Raw genomic sequence first — 18,707 nt, 5'->3', positions numbered from 1 at the left:
TGGACTCTCGGACATATGGACTATCCGACATTAAGGCATATAACCTTCGGACTTTTTGACCATGGACAATGTGACACCTGGACTTTCTGACATTTGGACATGTATTCCCCTAAACGGAATAAATTTGTGAATATTTTGCAATATCTGAAATTAATTATAGCAAATATGCGTTCCGGGGCAATGAATGTCTGTGTTTTGAGACAGTTTTGTCTTTCGGAAACCTTTGTCCTCTCTTTTTTCCGAACAAAACGGGGACTATGCAACACTGTGGCATGCTCGATATTTTTATGGCACGGTTTTAAGGTGTATTAAATATGATTTTAATCTAAACTTTTTTTTTCACGCCCGTAATAACAGACTTTGAAAGCCATACTTAAAAACCTCACGCTACAGTGCGCCATCTAGTGAGACAAAAAACGATAGCCCTCATTTGAATGGGCCTCTATTCTGATATCCATAGAAAATGCAGGTCATTTATCATCGGTTTCTGAACCCATCTTAGAGTACTTATGATATGTTTGCAGATAAAATATTGCATGCAACGGGTACGTAATTAGGTCTTAAACACTTATGTTGTCCTTTCATGAAACTTGGCTTCGCCTCGATTGATACCACCACACTCGAGTTTTAAGGGGGTAGCTATCATTATATCGAAATTTGTTACGTCGATTTTCATTTCATCGAACACTATTCCACGAATTTCATTAGGTTTTTTTTCTAATCACATAATCTTCAATTCATTACTTTTTGCATAATCGAACAACTTTTAATCGTAAATCCTTTCGAATCTGTAACTTCGAATTTATCTGTCATAGAGTTATCAGTTATTAATAGTATCAAATTATCGAAACATGATTCACAGACGCTACGTCCTATATATTAGTATTGCCACGAACAATGTTTCATCGCGGTCACGTTTCATCGAACGATGCATTTATGAATATCATTTGTGAAGCATTATCCGGGCTGCTATAATAAAATACCTAGCATCGAAGGCTAAGGCGGGAACTACGCTCCGCTTCGCTCCCGCTTTAGCCTTCTGATCCTAACCTATCCGAGTCGCCTCTGCTCCGAACCGTCTTGATCGCTCGCTTCGCTCGCTCGCAAAAATTAAATGTTTTTTTTGCATGAAATTTATTATCATAGAAACGTATTATCAATCAAGTATAGTAAGACTAGTGACACGATTTTCTGTGTTATTAGAATTTTAGGAACTGAAACTTACGATTAACCAAAATTATAGTAAAAGTATAGTAACACTAGTGACACGATTTTCTGTGTTATAAGAATTTTAGGAACTGAAACTTACGATTAACCAAAATTATAGTAAAAGCGATTTGATGAACGACTATGTCGATATACAAATAAAATGATAAAGTAAAATTCGATGAGTTGATTCTTGTGTAAAAGGTAATTCGAGCAATTGTATGAGCGATGAAACGAAGTTCGATAAATGATTCCTAAGTGATAACAAAATTCTGGGAATTTAGTGTTAGTGGAAACGATAGTCGATGAAACAATTTTCGGTAAAATGATAGTTTACTGTTTTAATTACCCCTATTGCGTAACAGATGCATAAACTACTATCAAGTATGAAAAAACGCCACAGCATTCACTTTTTAAGCCTGCTGCGCACGGCACTGCACTGGCTGAACAGCCAGCCTGCTCAGTACGCGAGCATACATCCTCGTCATGCTGGACTTGCTGCCGCAGCCAGGCTGCTGTTTTTACTTTTTAAATATGGTTTTGGGCACTGGCCAATAGGAGCGGACGCGTTAAAAAAATTATGATGTAACAATAGAAAAATAAAAAATTGGCGGGAGCCAAGCGGGACCAACGCTGTCTTTGGAATCTTTGGATTGTTATTGGTAGTTTTTTGATAAATGTTCTTTGTTTGTTGTTCGTTTATTGTTCTTCGGGTCGGCCTTCGAACTTAATCGTTCATCTATTGCTTTTACTTTCCAGCCTCTACAACAATTGACTATTTTATTTAATTTAAAAATCAAACAATTCGATGATTTATGCCGAAATTTTCAGAAGCCACAATAACTGGATGTTATTTTCATTTCAAAAAATCACTTTGGAAAAAGGCGAAAGAATTTGGTGCTATACAAACGGAAGAATGAAGTATTTACACCAAAATGCGTACGAAATTACTACTGCTACCGAAAGAAGATGTACCGCGAGCTTATTATATGGAAATATTAGAACTTGCAACGGACTCTGAGCATATTAATAAGTTTCAGAACTACTTTGTTAACTTTTGGATGAGGAATGTGACTGGATCATTATTTTGTGTGAATGAGGACGAATATAGAACTAATAATGCAGTAGAAGGATGGAATAACCGCCTTAACCATAGAATCCCAAAAAACCTGTATGCTGTTTTTATTTATAAAACTACTGATCAGAAGCTGGATACCAAGAAATCATTTTACGAAAAATGCAGATTCATTGCCCAGATGCTACACGTTTACGTCGAAAAAAATATATGTTTTTTTTTATCAGGAACGGGATGTAGTAGACGATTTCGTAAACAAAAAAATAAACGTTACTGATTGTTTAAATAGGCTTTGCCAACTTCAATATCAATTTAAATAGTTGGTTATTGATTAATTAGTTGTCCGATTGTTTTGAGTAATCAGTGTAGGTGTACTGTTTGATTTTTGTCTATTATTTAAAATAAAATATTTTACAAAAAAATATTATTTTATTTTGCTAAATAAGCAAGGTCACTAGTATTTCATAGTATAATTTATTTGTTAAAATGTGTCGAAACAAGAATATGCCGAAAACGGAATACGTCCAAACAGGAATGTGCCGAAACAAGAATATGGCCTAAAGGTTAACCCGACGAAGACCCAAATCATTATTATTGGCAGCTCGAAACTTATCCCAAGGGTTGACTTTGTATCTTTGCCATCTGTATTTTTCGACGGAGTTCTGATACCTTTGCCGATCAGGTAAAAAATCTGGGTGTTATCTTGGACCGCACTCTGTCATGGTTTCCGTATGTGTGTGAGATTAGCAGGAAGGTGTTTGCTGCGATGGGATCCCTAACATGCCTTCAGAATTTCCTTCCATTTGCTACCAAGGTTGCGCTTGCACAGCCTTTACTGCACCATATTTTCGATTATGCTGACATTTGTTATCCCGATCTTTTAGTAGAGCACTTGAATAAACTTGAACGAATTCAAAATCTGTGCATTCGGTTCATATTTGGACTACGTAAATATGACCATGTTTCTCATTTCCGATCACAGCTCAAGTGGCTCCCAATCCGCTTTCGCCGAAACTCATATTCTCCATCTTCTCTACGGCATTCTCTTTAACCCTGCAACTCCTTGCTACCTCAAAGAGCGATATAGCCAATCTACCTATCTATCTGCTTAGATTTGTTGTGTATGTGTATTGTATGTGTTAGTTTGATGTATTCTTGATACTGCTCTAATCTGCTGTAAATTGCACCACCTGTTCAAATTTATTCCTTACTTCTGTCCATTGTAAAGGTTGCCTGGAAGAGATCGCTCTGAAGCGATAAGGCCGCCTTTTGCTTACCTTAGACAAACCTCTATGTATATACCTGTGTTTTCTGTACTGCTTACTGTGTTGGTGTGCAATAAAGAGTTATTGTATTGAATTGTATTTTATGTCCAATAAGGAATGCGACGAAAAAGGACTTTAACTGGATTTTAACAGAACGAGAACGCTCAACATAACTAATAGAAACAAAACATAATCTTTACCTAATTTGTAGGTATCTTTCCAGAACTGTAGGTACTTTTGTTCGTATCAAATGTTACAAAAGCAATTTTCCATCGCGGTTGGAAAAACACACATGGGCGGTAGGTATTGTGTGCTAATTGTTCGTGGAGGTGGTTGTTAAGCGTACGTAGGTGAGTGATCGGTCGTTGCCGGCGGTCGTGGTCGGCTACGGCGGGCGGGCGGCGCGCCGGCCGCGACTCGCAGCGCGCTGCCTCGCCGCCTGCCGCCTGCCGCCTGCCGCTCGCGACTCAGTCCAGACCAGTCGCGCGTCGCGGCGCCCGGCTCGCCGCAACCTCGCGACACTACTCCTCCCAATAACACCACATACCGAACACTTAGAAGTTAACTAACTACTACCGCTTCTCATATTAAATGTTTCAAAGGTACTAATTACCTGAATCTTACGGCCCACATTCAGTTATTAACTAATAATCGAATGTAGGTAGTATTTAATTACTTAGGTACTTATCTTAACTAATTGAAAAGCTCTGAATAACTTTATGTACAAAAAAAACTACTTACCTGTATATTCCGCCAAGTGTGTATTTACCTACTTGTAAAATTTGTAGGTACGGTATGTTTGTGAAAATAAAACAATTGTTTTTTTTTTTAAATTGTAATATTTTAAATGGAAACTTTTATTGGTTCGGATAAAAGTAGTTTTTCATTAGCACCAAAAAGAACTTAAGAAACGACAAAAATGTTAACATTACGATCTTGTGTCGGCCCAATGTTTGGTTTCCTATGATACCGCAGTAAACACTGAACGATTGTATACTTACAGTTATGAAAATGTTCCATAAGGACTTATTAATGACTTTTATTATTATTATAATTGATTTATCCCCTTTACACAACAAATAATCAAAATATTGAAGATTAACACAAGCTGAATAGAGCTTGCAGACCGGATAAGTACCTATCGAGTCGCGCCCGTGGAGCGCTCCGCGGCCACACCACTCACACAACTAACTGCACGCTCTTTCCTAATGTCAAAGTGACATTTTTATAAAGTTGTAGGAACAGGATAATGTAACGAAGTAACATGGCTGCCGTTAGCAGATACAGTTCATACAACTGCTTGACCGGCTGGGATAGTTATGACAAAATACCCAGGTAGGTCTGAGAATCGACTATTTATTTATGTAAAATAATAAGCGTCTACCGCAAATAAATTGAAAAATGTAGAGGTTAATTATTCGAAGAAATTATAGCGTACTTACTATTTTTTTTTGTGAAAATAAGTACTAAGTAGATAAATAACTCAGTGGGTACTAATTTACTAACAAAGTTATTCGAGTTTGTATATTTAATAACAACTGGGGAATAGGTAGATATGAAGATAACAGAGAAGCCAGATGTGACCTATTCTCTGAAAGACGAAATAGGATATTACGTCGTGATATTAAGTAATTTGAACGCCTGAATATCTGTTAAAGGTAGGTAAAATATTTACACCTTCAATGAAATTGCAATGGCTGACTTCTGCGTGATAATATTTTAATGATGTATATGTTTACAAAACGATATATTACCACACTCAGCCTTTGCTTCTGGCCATAACTTCCGCTAGGCGCTTTAAAGCTCCCAATAAATAATTTATTAACATTCTAATGCTAAATTTCCTACTTAACCCTTCTTTGTAATAGTAATGACAATTTCTATCATAAAATTGTCCTTTTAATTAAAGGTAGTTTTGCGGGTGATTAATATTTATTTTAAGTTTGTCAAGTTTCAACAACATAGGTACCTACAGCGTGAAAATGGCACGTGGTTGTGAAAAATTTTGACATTTCAAATCTCGCCGTTTCGCGCCATTTACCCATGTACAAACTTTATCCATATTTATTAGTGTTTAATCGTTAAGTATTTTTCTATCATAGTTTTATTTATTTATATTGATATAATTGGATATTATTTGTTATTTAGTTTCAGTTTAGGGTGCATGTGAGAACTGTGAGAGTGGTTAACAAATTTGAGTCGAGATAGTGTTGTTAATTTATTTGAGTTGGCTAAGTTTTTGGATTCTAAACGATGTATTGAGTGGGGGAATATAAAGACGATTTAATAATAATGTACATTAATGAAGTATCGAGTGGAAGAATATGAAGTAAATAATATAGATTAACACGAGGCGAGTGGAGATTTATAAATATGAAGTAGATGCATTAATTATGTAGTTTCTCGAATTTTTAATGATGAGTATGGTGGTGAGATTAAATGCTAATAGCTTTTTTTTATGAAACTTTATAATAAAAAATTAGGTTAAAGTTAAGTTACGAGTTTTAGGATCTAGATGTAAAATTGTATGTGTGTGTAGTATGATATACTCGTAACTAGCGATTGAACGCAACTTCTGCGTCCTGCGTAAACTATTCACAAAAGATGACGAAATAATTACTACTTAATCTCTCCTAAAATGTCGATGAATTTCCCACGGACCTAGTAGTCAGGCTAATCACGGGTCTGACGTCTATTCGAGTCGAGTCGAGGCACGAATTGCTGTCCAAAGCAGACATTAATGGACATGCTGCCGGTTTGGAAGCTAATGAACGGTGCAGGAAATTCAGTTTCGCCGCAGCGCAAACATTTTGTTAATTATTGGGAGGGTGCGAAGTACTAGGTGGGGGTAATTAAATCTATCGCAGCGCTCATAGTGGCCAAAAGAAGAAATAATCTAGGTTCTGTCATCTGTCATACTCATATGAATCTGTCATTAACAAAGCAATTTGTACCTATAGACTTTAACTACCTAATTTTAGCAATAGATGTTTGTGTTATGCTGATGCCAGCTTGAATTATTGAACACTGACCCTGTTTTGTTCTTAATTCCTCTACATCTCGGACATGTCCAGCAACAATTTTCCTTATGAAACGGTTTGTGGTTGAAATTTTATATTTAGTGATACTCACAAAACCGGGCTTCAAAATGATACCTACTCATTTTGATCTAAAAACGATATTTAATTTATCACTAGCGATATAAGAACAATTATATAATTTTACTATTATTCAAAGAAACCAATAAGATAGCTGTATCTTATCGTTTTACAGTAAAAGTACAACTAAACATGAAGGAAACAAACCCTGACATAACGAAAATAAAACACGCACTTTTTGATTAAATTTTTCTTACCTACCTCATTTAATTTTAATGACCAAAAATGAATTCACAACCTTTTGTCCACCTAAATCACGGTATCACAGTAATTATGTATTATAAATTAATACGTTATAAGTTTGATTTTTGTCACAATGTCGCGATGAAATTTCAAAACGTCAGAGCACCAGAGCCAAAAAAGTTGCGGACGCTAGGTGGCGCTGATGTCGTGCACAGAGCCAATTAGATTCTCAGTCAATTAGAGCTCATTTAGATTTTTTAAAGATAAGGTACTTAACTTTTAAGACTTGAAGACTCGAGTACGTTCGTTCATGTTGCCGCAAATGCCGTAAGAAAATAGGTCAATTTATTCCACCTAGGATACAAAAGAAAAATAAATAGTACATTTTACAAGTGCATAAAATAAGTCATTTTACCCAATGTATTTATATCCAGCCGAGGTGCGAGTTACCCCACCCCTCAAGCGCAAATTTCAGGAGAACCGCAGGAAAGCAGTCCGCAACGCGACTATGTCGGCCGCACGGCACTAAGTTCGGGAGCAATAATTTTGCGAAATGGTAACGGTAACCTCCCTACTTCCTTTTATAAATAAATAATGATTTTTGAACTTTACTTAACTTAATAAGTACATACCTACCGAATAATTCATTTAAGTTTGTAGTCGTATATCTATTGTAATTGAAAATAATAATGCTGAAATACACAGACAGAGCAATTTTAAGTAGGTTTAATTAAATAAATAGGTAAGATTAACGATTACATTTATTTGCACATCTAAGCCATATCTACATATAAGTTTCTTTAAATGTCATTGGTGGTAGATACTTATAGTGTGTATCTCACGCACACATTGACGCGTGTACAGACGTCGTGCTTATGTACGTACGTGTAGATTCAAGAACGCGTATTTGTCGTCGTGGCCGCCGTGTGCCTGCACCTCGGCTAGATTAGATACTACTGGATACTAGAATGTTAATCAAAATGTATTTCTAGTGTTATTGTTTAAGTTCCTCGCAGTCGTTCTCAAAAGCCGAGTGCCTACATATTTAATTTATAAACAATAACACTACAAATACATTTTGATTTCCATTCTCTCCTTTATTGCCTAGTTTTATTAATTCAGTAATATAGAACACGTATTATGAAGAAAAAAAAACGAAAGACGTAAAATAAAATCAAATCGTTAATCTAGTTTTAGGGGCTGTTTCACCATCCATTTATTAGTGTTATCTGACAGTTAAGTAAATGTGATGCCGTCTCTATTTGTTTTGTTCGAATGACACGGAGACGGCATAACATTTAACCGTCAGTTAACACTAATCAATGGATGGTGAAACAGCCCCTTACTGTTCTTAAACGATGATTTTACTTCATAAACTAGAGCATAAAAATATTTTTCTTCATCTTGCTCCATCATGCTTGCTTAAAAAAAGTGGCATTACTTCCCGGAGATGTCCGGGAAGTATCGAAAATACAAACTGAGACATGGATGCACAGAAAAACCAGAAAAAGAGACCAGCACTGAGAATCGAACCCAGGTCCTCAGCAATCCGTGCTGCGTGCTATAACCCTTATACCACTGCTGGACAGGAATCTAGACACGATTTTTTCCTATGCATACATATCTCAGGTTGCTTATTTCTACTATGCTACTTAAGCGACATCTATGTTTCGACGACAGACGTCACACTTTCGGAACTAACCGCTCACCCAGACAAGAGATGTCGCTACTAAGCAATCAAATTATGTTTGGTTTTGTGGAGTGGTGCTTAAGTAGCAAAGTAGAAATAAGTACTCCAAAAAACCAATCATAATATCGAACGCGACGTTTTATTACGTGAAGTCAAAGAGACGGTGCCTTCACTCTATCCTTTCCTTTTTCTAGTTTACTCGTCCCCGTCCAATCTTTTCTTTAACGAATACCCTATACTTTCTCAGGTTTGCGCGCAGCAAGGAGATCCTCTTGGCCCTTTAGTATTTAGTCTTGCCATCCATAAAACTATTTCGGATCTTCAGTCGCCTTTGAATATCTGGTACCTAGATGATGGTACTCTAAGGGGAAAGCCAGAGACCGTACAACAAGACTTACTCACTCTCCTGACACGTTTGCAAGAACTAGGGCTAGAGATAAATACAAGTAAATGTGAATTCTTCCCCTGCAGTACCACATCTCGAGCTTCCTTTCACTTATTTGATGGTTTTCTTCCTGGCCTCAAAGAGTTAACAAATCAAAATTTCAGTCTATTGGGGTCTCCTATTCTCCCAACAGCTATCCCTGATGCCTTTGAGGTGAGGAGGCAGCTTTGACTGCCAGAGAAAGACTGAGGAATCTTCCGGCGCACGTGGCTTTGCTTTTGTTGCGTGTATGCTTTGTTCCTACTTGGCTTAGCATCACGCACCTGATTCATTTGACTCTGTGTTGAAAGAGACGGTTGAGTGTTTGCTGAATCTCACTTAATGCGGATCAATGAGACCTTGCTTCTCTCCCCATTCGGAACGGGGGGCTAGGCATAAGGCGCGTGAGAGACGTGTGTCTGCCGACTTTCCTGGCGTCGTCGGCTGGCGTTGTCGACCTTGTAACACAAATTCTATCCTCAAACGATTGTAAAGCCACTATACCTTATGCTTCCGATGCACGAGCAGCTTGGTCGTCTCTCAACCCTAGTTCATCAGTGCCGGAAACGGTACACCTCCAGCGCTCGTGGGACAAGGTGGGGGTGAAGCGGATTTCCGATTGCCTATTGGAGAGGGACGCAGGCGTGGATAGAGCCAGGCTAGTTGCCATATCCAGGCCGGAATCCGGGGCTTGGTTACACGCACTTCCTTCTCCTCACATTGGAACACTCCTCGACGACGACTCCTTGCGGGTGGCTGTGGCTCTGCGCCTGGGCTGTGATGTTTGCGAACCTCATCGTATGCATCTGCGGCACTATGGTTGAGAGCAACGGTCACCATGCATTGAGTTGTTGTCGATGTGTGGGAAGATTTCCGCGCCATCACGCGCTCAATGACTTAATAAGAAGGGCCCTGGTTTCAACTAACGTCCCTTATCTGCTGGAGCCACCAGGTCTTAGTCGGTCAGATAGCAAAAGGCCTGATGGACTGACCCTGGTGCGATGGCAGAAGGGAAAGTGCCTTCTCTGGGACGCTACCTGCGTCAGCACTTTTGCAGCCTCGCACCTGGGTAGAACCACGAGGATCGCGGGAGCAGCTGCGGAATCAGTGACCCTTAGGAAGCGCGAGAAATATGCAGCCCTCTCCAATTATATATTTGTTGCGCTTACGGTGGAGACGACCGGTAACCGGTTGTTGGTGCTCGGAGGCTAAGTTGTTTTTTAAAGAGGTAGGAAGGTAGGATGCAGGCTGCGGGACCAGGGATTAGACTCGCTCCGAGTCGTTCTTGTCTTGATGCAAAGGCTATCTATCGCCATTCAACGCGGCAAGCGTGTTGGGTACCTTTGCGCCAGGAACGATTCGAGGCGGTCTTTTTTTATAATATAAAAATATTATTTAAGTTAGCTAGTAGATTTATTATTTAGTAGGTAGTATTTAGCTCTAAGGTATATGATTGTATTTTCTATAAGTTTATATTCTTAAATAAATCAATTTTATCATAATTTGATTGCTTAGTAGCGACATCTCTTGTCTGGGTGAGCGGTTAGTAATAATAGGAAAAAATTGTGTCTAGATTCCTGTCCAGCAGTGGTGTAGGGGTTTATGGCACGCAGCACGGATTGCTGAGGACCTGGGTTCGATTCCCAGTGCTGGACTCTTTTTCTGGTTTTTCTGTGCATCCATGTCTCAGTTTGTATTTTCGAAATGGTTTCACGGGATACCCGTAAAATTAACAAATTTGGAGTTGAATAAAAAAATACTGCGGGAAATATAAGCGGGAACGTGAAATTCATTTTGTCAAAGATTTTCTGCAGTCTTATTTTACTAAAATAAATTGAGTAGTACAAGTGGTGAGGTGACGAAGATATTCCAATGGGCACGCCACCAGAATTGGCAGCAGAGGCAAAGTTGGCGAGAGCTAATTTGCTTCCACCTAAGTCCGAAGAAAAATATTTATGAACGTTTGAAAATTTCGAATTTTGGCGAAAGAAGAAAAATACCAGTTCATTGTCGGAAAATGTTATTAGATATTATTAGATAAAAAATAGTTATTAGATAAAAAACCTACTCTGTGGGCAATGTACTCAATGCTCAAAATTACGATACAGTTAAAATATAATATAAACATTAAGAATTACGCTAATTTTCAAACGGAAATCATCCGGTTTCAAAAGCAAGAAATCGAAGATACTAACACAGATTTTCCTAGCAACAAAGGTAAACATAATATTTTAATAGCTGACTTGAATATTCTTTTCCATATTTGGACACGTATATTTACAATTATTATATATTTGTTCCAGGTTGCTCTTATTTTAGGCGTCAACGGTGCATGTCGAATGATCGAGCTAACTAATTTGACTGTAAACGATATAACGTGTCATGATGATATACTTCTGGTAAAACAGGGACACAAACACGAAAATCGACCGCATGATCGTTATTCCAAATGAGTTTGTGCCAGTTGTTAAAAAATACCAAGCACTTCGTCCCAAAAGTATCAATTCGGACAGTTTTTTTACGAATTATAGAAATAGGAAGTGTGAGAATCAAGCAACTGGACGGCATACAATGGCGAAAATGAGAACACAAATCGCAAGCTACCTAAATTTAGCTGACAGCGAATGCTACACAGGGCATTGCTTTCGCCGATCATCGGCCACTTTGCTAGCTGACTACGGGGCAAATTTAACAACCCTAACGAGGCATGGTGGTTGGAAATCTGACGCAGTAGCTGAGAGCTACATTGAAGAATCGGTGCAAAACAAAAAGAAAATAAGTATCTGAAAAAAATAATCAAACCATCACCCTTCAAACAGAACCCCGGCCATCTACTCTATATCGAATCACCAATGTAATAATAGTACATTGTGTCTTAAGGGTGGTAAATAAGGAATTACGAACGAGTCTATTAGAAGCCCGAAGTCGAAGACTGAGGGCTTTAATGAGTCGATGTTCGTAATTCTAGTAATTCTCGTACCGGAGTCTAGTATATTAGTAAAAGAAAAACTAATATTTTTTCAAAAAATGCCGATACCGCTGACTACGCTCTTGGCATTTTCTCGTTGAGTACGTGTTTGGCAGACTAAAAGGGATTCGTCGAACTTCCCGTGGCGGGGGGGGTAATTTTTTTTTCTTCCATGGGAAAGGGCACGGGATAACCCAACAGTTCATAAAATATTGTTGATAATTAAAGAAGTTCAGAAAATAATAAAATAAAGATTTTGCCATGAGTACGTTGTACCTAATAATAAAAACCGTACGGTCCCTTGGGGTGTTACACCCTGTTCGTCTCTGTCAGGGACACGCAAGCGCCGTTAACTCCCTTTAATGTCTAACATACACTTATATAAAACAAAAAGTTCAGCGTTAATTTTGCAGACATTTAAACTCAAAACTTTCTGTCAAAAGTTAAATAGGATTTCGGTTACTTTAGATTCTTATAACATGGTCGAAAGTTATAATAGGTACTCGTAAAAGTAACTCAGTGTATAATTATGTTATTGTGCCTTTTTATTTTCATTGTTTACTGGGAGAGAGTGATAGAGAGTGATAGAGAGTGACTGTGTCACAGTGACACTACGAATATTAATAAAAAAAATATTCGTAAATGTGATATGTGTATTTCGTGTTATCTGTTACATAACAGTTACGAAACTGCTTATGTTCAGTGCTGGAATATTTTTCATAATCAACCCCATTAATCTCATCGTAATCCTTAATTCCATCTGTTGATTTATTCATCAAACACGCTCCGGGCGCAAACCCTTTCTCGTTACCAGCATTAACTATTATTAAGCGCTGACCTTTGGATATTTGTTTACGTATTCAAAAAGCCTGTCAAACCTTTGTTTGTGCACCAGGCACATCTTAAAATCTGGTTTAATAATGTTGATATTTGTAATTGTATTTGTCTTAGCAAGGAAGTTCAAGGACCCTGGACCTAAAGTATGAAAAATGTGGTTTCAGTTAAATATCCTGAGATTTTAATATGTTATAGATTTCCAAGTCCTGAACAAAAGTGTCTAAAAACTAAACTAAATCCAAAAAGGGACTCGGAAACAGAGGTAGCTTAGAGAATTTTGATCAGGACTGAAATCTATAAGTAACATATCAAAATCTCAGGATATTTAACTAAAACCACTTTTTCCATTTAGGTCCGGGGTCTTTTAATTTGCAGTTTAATAGCCAAATACTGTCAAATAATACCTAAACAGAATTAATATTTGAATTCAGCTTTTCCAGTACGTAAAACAATATGAATTTTCTTAGTCTTCAAGTTTTTTTTCAGGTTACCTAACAAAAAGTACCTACCCACAATTTCGAACTATTTTAGGAATAATGTTGTTATAAAACGGTACATGACGAACGAACGAAAAGGTTAGGTATATCCACTTTTAGCTTCTCGGCATTCCAGGCACGTCGCGTAAACTGAACTCTTAGGGAATCACACGCTGATAATAGTTGCATCACACAAAAATAACTTCATAAAAAATTGGTCATTTTACTGTTAGTACACAGGGTGGAAATTTTTCATGTCATCTAGAAGAAAAGTACCTACTCTCAATACTAAAATAACATACCTATCTATTTGTCTTTTTAAGTCTAGTATAAAAAATGTCTAAAACCATCGCTAGAAAACCTCTTTCAAATAAAAAAAAAACTTATTCAAATCGGTTCACCCGTTTAAGAGCTACGGTGCTACAGACAGACACACATAGCGGTTAAACTTATAATACCCCTCTTTTTGCGTCGGGGGTTAATAAAAATTAAAAATAAAGTTGTCATTTAGTACGTATAGTCTTCCTTTCATTTTATTTAGGCACCTGCCTTATTTTTACTAGGGAGATTTGATCTTTATGATCCTACTCGTATCGATTGAAGATACAAAACATTTTTTTTTTGTATTTTACTAGATTCACTCTTGTTCACTCTTGTGTTGCAAGTGTTCTTTTAAAAATCTTTGAATTCAGCTTTGTTCTTTTTAAATATAATGAAATGTTTCCTGACTTTTAATAAATTCTCATAACTTCAGCATTTAGGCTACTTTTCTTCCAAGTGGCATTAAAAAATCTACTATGTGTATATATGACGCATTTTATACTCAGTTATTTATGATATAATAGCTGTGATCATAATTACAAGTCACTTTTCCAGTAAGCGAAAATTTACAGAAGATGTTTACTATTAGAAACAGCGGAAATTAGGTATCTACAGGCCTGTCAGTCAACCAAGAAAATCTACGAGTACCTTCTTACCTCTAAAGCAAGCGACTCACATAAATTATTCCATGAGTTTGCTTTTCTTAGACGTACAAAGTAGTTTAATTCTCTTTGTTTTAAATAAAATAAGATTATTGTTTAAAAGTAGGTCTGTCTCAATTTACTTTACTGCTGGAGGAAGTGTTCAACTTCGTTATGATTTGTACCAACAAACTGAATCGTGACCCATGTGGAACCTTTTCACAGAAAATATCACAGTGACATCGCATTGCCTGACAAGGAAGACATTATGAGACTTACTGTGAGAGCGTTCTACGATAAGTCAGGAAGCAAATGGTTCGATGGTTCTTAGCATTTGGTAACTATCATTAATTTAAACCATCTCAAACCGTCCCAGTGTTGTCGTTTATCGGGACCAAAGTACTAAGACCCTACTACATCAATCAATATTAATCTCATTCATAGATTAGAACTACTTTGTAAGAACCCAATGTTATTTGCACGAAAAACTTCGTTCTTTTGATAGATTTATGTATTAGAAACTGAAACCACGTGTTTTAGTGATGGTACATACAACCCAATCCAACGCAATTTTAATGATCCTGGCATTCATATTCAATTTCATTTTGTTTCAGAGTACGTGTGGAGTATTACGTAAACGAAAATACCTTTAAGGAAAGACTGCAATTATATTTTATAAAAAATCAGCGATCAAGTAAGTGCCTTTAAGATTTTTAAGAAGTTATTTCTTTCGTACCTGTTACCTGCTAGATGTAATTAAAAAAAATGAAAGGAATGTTTTTAATTTTTGTCGGTTCATTTGGGCGAATTTCAAATGTGTCTCGTGAATTTATTTCAATTCACTTCTTATAATTTTTTTGAAAGTACTATAGTCTATTTCTTGAGTCAACACAACGGGCCGTGACGTGCGCGTCCGAGGGAACAGGATCCTGAAAATACTAACTTGCTCCAGACTGCGGGAACCCTACTCAAATGTCGATTACAATGACAGCTATCCTTTACTATGCTTGCTCAGTCTCAACTTAATTCCGACATGTTCATGTTACAACATGTACCTACCCAAAGTTATTTTCACTCTACTCTGAATTTCAAAGATAGATTAGGGTCAATCAACTTTTTAGTGTAGGTACTCGTAGCTTGTTGTCATGGTAACGTCTCCTCGTCTTGCTTATTAAAATAATCATTTTGTGGGGTACAAATCAACTAGAAGTTAGGAGTTGTGATACTTGAAAGGCAATTCCTTCATGGTTAATCTCCTTCCTAAGCATGCTAATAGTATTGGGAGGGTGCGAAGTACTAGGTGGGAGTAATGAAATCTATCGCAGCGCTCATAGTGGCCAAAAGAAGAAATAATCTAGGCTGAAACGGTTTGTGGTTGAAATTTTATATTTAGTGATACTCACAAAACCGGTCTTCAAAATTATACTCATTTTGATCTGAAAACGATATTTAATTTATTAAGTACTAGCGATAAGTATAAGAACAATTATATAATTTTACTATTATTCAAAGAAACCAATAAGATAGCTTTAATATCATTTCGTTTTACAGTAAAAGTACAACTAATCATGAAGTAAACAAACCCTAACATAACGAAAATAAAACACACTTTTTGAATAAATTGTACTTACCTCATTTAATTTTAATGACCAAAAATGAATTCACAACCATTTGTCCACCCAAATCACGGTATCACAGTAATTTTGTATTATAAATTAATACGTTCTCAGTAAACTTAAAGATTTAAATAGCAATAGCAGAGTGCAATATAGTAATAATGTAGGTGATAAGTTTTTGGATTATAGTAATAATTTAACAGAGGACATTAGCAATAAAAATATAGAAGATAGATGGGTAACCGTTAGGAATATTTTAAGAGAGGCAGCTGAAGAAACGTTACAAAAGGAGAAAATTGTGCCAAGGAAGAAATGGTTAAATGAGGAAATAATTGATCTTATGATAGAGAGAAGGAAGTACAGAAATAAAACGGATGATGATGGTATAAGAGAATATAAAAGACTGACTAATCGGATTACACTGAAATGCACGGAAGCAAGAGAGAAAGACGCAATAATGACGTGTGATAGAATAGAATATTTGATGAAAAGGAGAAGTATAGACAAAGCCTACAACATTATAAGGTGCCTAAATAAAACGCATAAAAGTAAAAGCACAGCAATACTGGATGAACAGGGTCAGATACTAATAAGCAATACGGATATAATCGAGAGATGGATAAGATATATTGAAAAATTATATGAAGGAGAAGCATTGCTGGAGGAAGATATAGAGAAAGAAGAAGAGGTAGCTGAAGATGAGTTGGGCCCGGATATCCTTAGAGAGGAATTTGATAAGGCATTAAATAGTATACAGAATGGTAAAGCTGCTGGTAGAGACAATTTATTTATAGAAATGATTAAATTTGCCATTTGCGACCCAGTTATTGAAGAGATTTTCCTACTTACCAGGCAAATGTATTTAAAAGGCCAAGTACCAAAAGATTTTCAAGTCAGTAAAATTGTTGCCATACCCAAGAAACATAACACCCTACTTTGCGAGGAGCACAGGACACTAAGTTTAATTTCACAAGCAAGTAAGATTTTATTAAAAATAATTCAAAGCCGCATCAGACCCTTAGCAGAAAATTACCTAGGACCCGACCAATATGGTTTTAGAGAGGGCAGGGGGACTCGGGAGGCAATACTCGCTCTTCGATTGATTGTGGACAGGCGGCTGGATTTGGGACTGGAGACACATATTGCTTTTATAGACCTGGAGAAGGCATTTGATAAGGTGAACTGGGGGCAGATGATGAATATTTTGAAAGAAGCAGGGTTGGACTTCAGGGATAGGCAAATAATTTACAAACTATATAAAGAACAGGAGGCATGGATGGTGATGGGTGAGGAGAATGGGAGTGCAAAAATAAGACAAGGAGTCAGACAAGGGTGTCCACTTTCACCATTAATTTTTAATATGTACATTGAATTTTCAATCAAGAAAATCATAGAACTTGGCAAGGGAGGTATCAAAATTAATGGGGAAACTATCCAATTTATCCGATTTGCAGATGACATTGCTGCTGTTGCAGAAACTTCTACGCAGCTAGGGGAATTGGTGTGGGCAATGGATTCAACATTCAAAGAATGCGGGCTAAAGATAAACATAAAGAAGACCAAAACGCTTATAGTAACAAAACACCATTCCAGCTATTCGCCAATAGTACTTAATGATACACCAATTGAACGGGTTGATAGTTTCAGATATTTAGGCAGTTTAATCACCAAGGACTCCAGGTGTACGCCTGATATTGTCACACGGATTGCTATGGCAAAAACAGCTTTTAACCATAAAAAACAACTGTTAAAATCACGCAGCTTGTCATGTAAAAGCAAGAAACATTTGATTAAGATGTACATCTGGAGTATTGCTCTTTATGGATATGAAATGTGGACACTGACACAAAATGATAGGGCAAGACTGGAAGCCTTTGAGATGTGGTGCTGGAGGAGAATGAAAGACATAAGTTGGATAGAAAGGAAGACCAATGAGGAAGTCTTGAGAATGGTTGAAGAACGGAGAACAATCCTGAACACTATAGATGCTAGACGCGGGAATATGATCGGGCATTTGATACGACACGACGACTTCTTCAAAACAATTTTGGAAGGAAAGATCGAGGGGAAGAGAGGAAGAGGTCGACCTAGGCGCAGCTACATCGATCAGATAAAGGAGAAAGTTGGCGTCGCGTCGTATCAAGAGGTCAAGAGGATGGCTCAAAGGAGGGATGTGTGGAAGATACTCCACCGACAAGAGTAGGTATAACTCTTAAGTTGAAGAAGAAGAAGAAATTAATACGTTATAGGTTTGATTTTTGTCACAATGTCGCGATGAAATTTCAAAACGTCAGAGCATCAGAGCTAAAAAAGTTGCGGACGCTAGGTGGTGCTGGTGTCGCGCACAGAGGCAATAGGTATATCATTGCAAACATTACCACTGGAAATGAGCACAATTTAAACCGGAAAAGCATCAATCAATACATAATGAGAGTACATAAAACGTACGTTGCAAGACAAACAAAGGCTTGTAAATAATAACAATAAAGAACTTTAATTTACGCATAATTTTAAATTCAACATATAAGGTACAGAGTTCATTATTATAACTAAGGTTTTGTATTAAATCTGAGAGTATTTAAATGTACTACGTTGTTACCGTGGGTAAACTAGCATAATGAATTAGTCTAATTGCGAAAACATAGAAGGTGTGTGCGGAGCCGTGAATACACTGCCGAGACTACCGACATCGCTACAAGCCTACAACATGTTAATATTTGTTTTTATTGTGTTTGACGGTCGCTGAACGCCATTTTGTATACTACGTATTAAATTATTATTTCAAGAGTGGATAAAGTCGTGTTAAATTATATGACATAGAGTATAAAGGCTGAATCCAAAACTAAA

At 37.0% G+C, this 18,707-nt stretch overlaps 1 protein-coding gene across 3 annotated transcripts in view; it reads left to right on the top strand.

The window, feature by feature from the left end:
• Positions 1-18,707, top strand: part of SLO2 (slowpoke 2) — a 149,259-nt gene that overhangs the window by 82,932 nt on the left and 47,620 nt on the right. For all 3 annotated transcript variants that reach the window (XM_074097341.1, XM_074097332.1, XM_074097322.1), the window contains exon 2: positions 14,859-14,938. In XM_074097341.1, coding sequence (XP_073953442.1) covers positions 14,859-14,938 — 80 coding nt within the window. The remainder of the gene's footprint in view (positions 1-14,858; positions 14,939-18,707) is intronic.

Source organism: Choristoneura fumiferana, chromosome Z (assembly GCF_025370935.1).
Source record: "Choristoneura fumiferana chromosome Z, NRCan_CFum_1, whole genome shotgun sequence".
NCBI lineage: Eukaryota > Metazoa > Arthropoda > Insecta > Lepidoptera > Tortricidae > Choristoneura > Choristoneura fumiferana.
The sequence above is the reverse complement of the archived record's forward strand: the minus strand, read 5'-3'. Positions and strand labels throughout refer to the sequence as shown.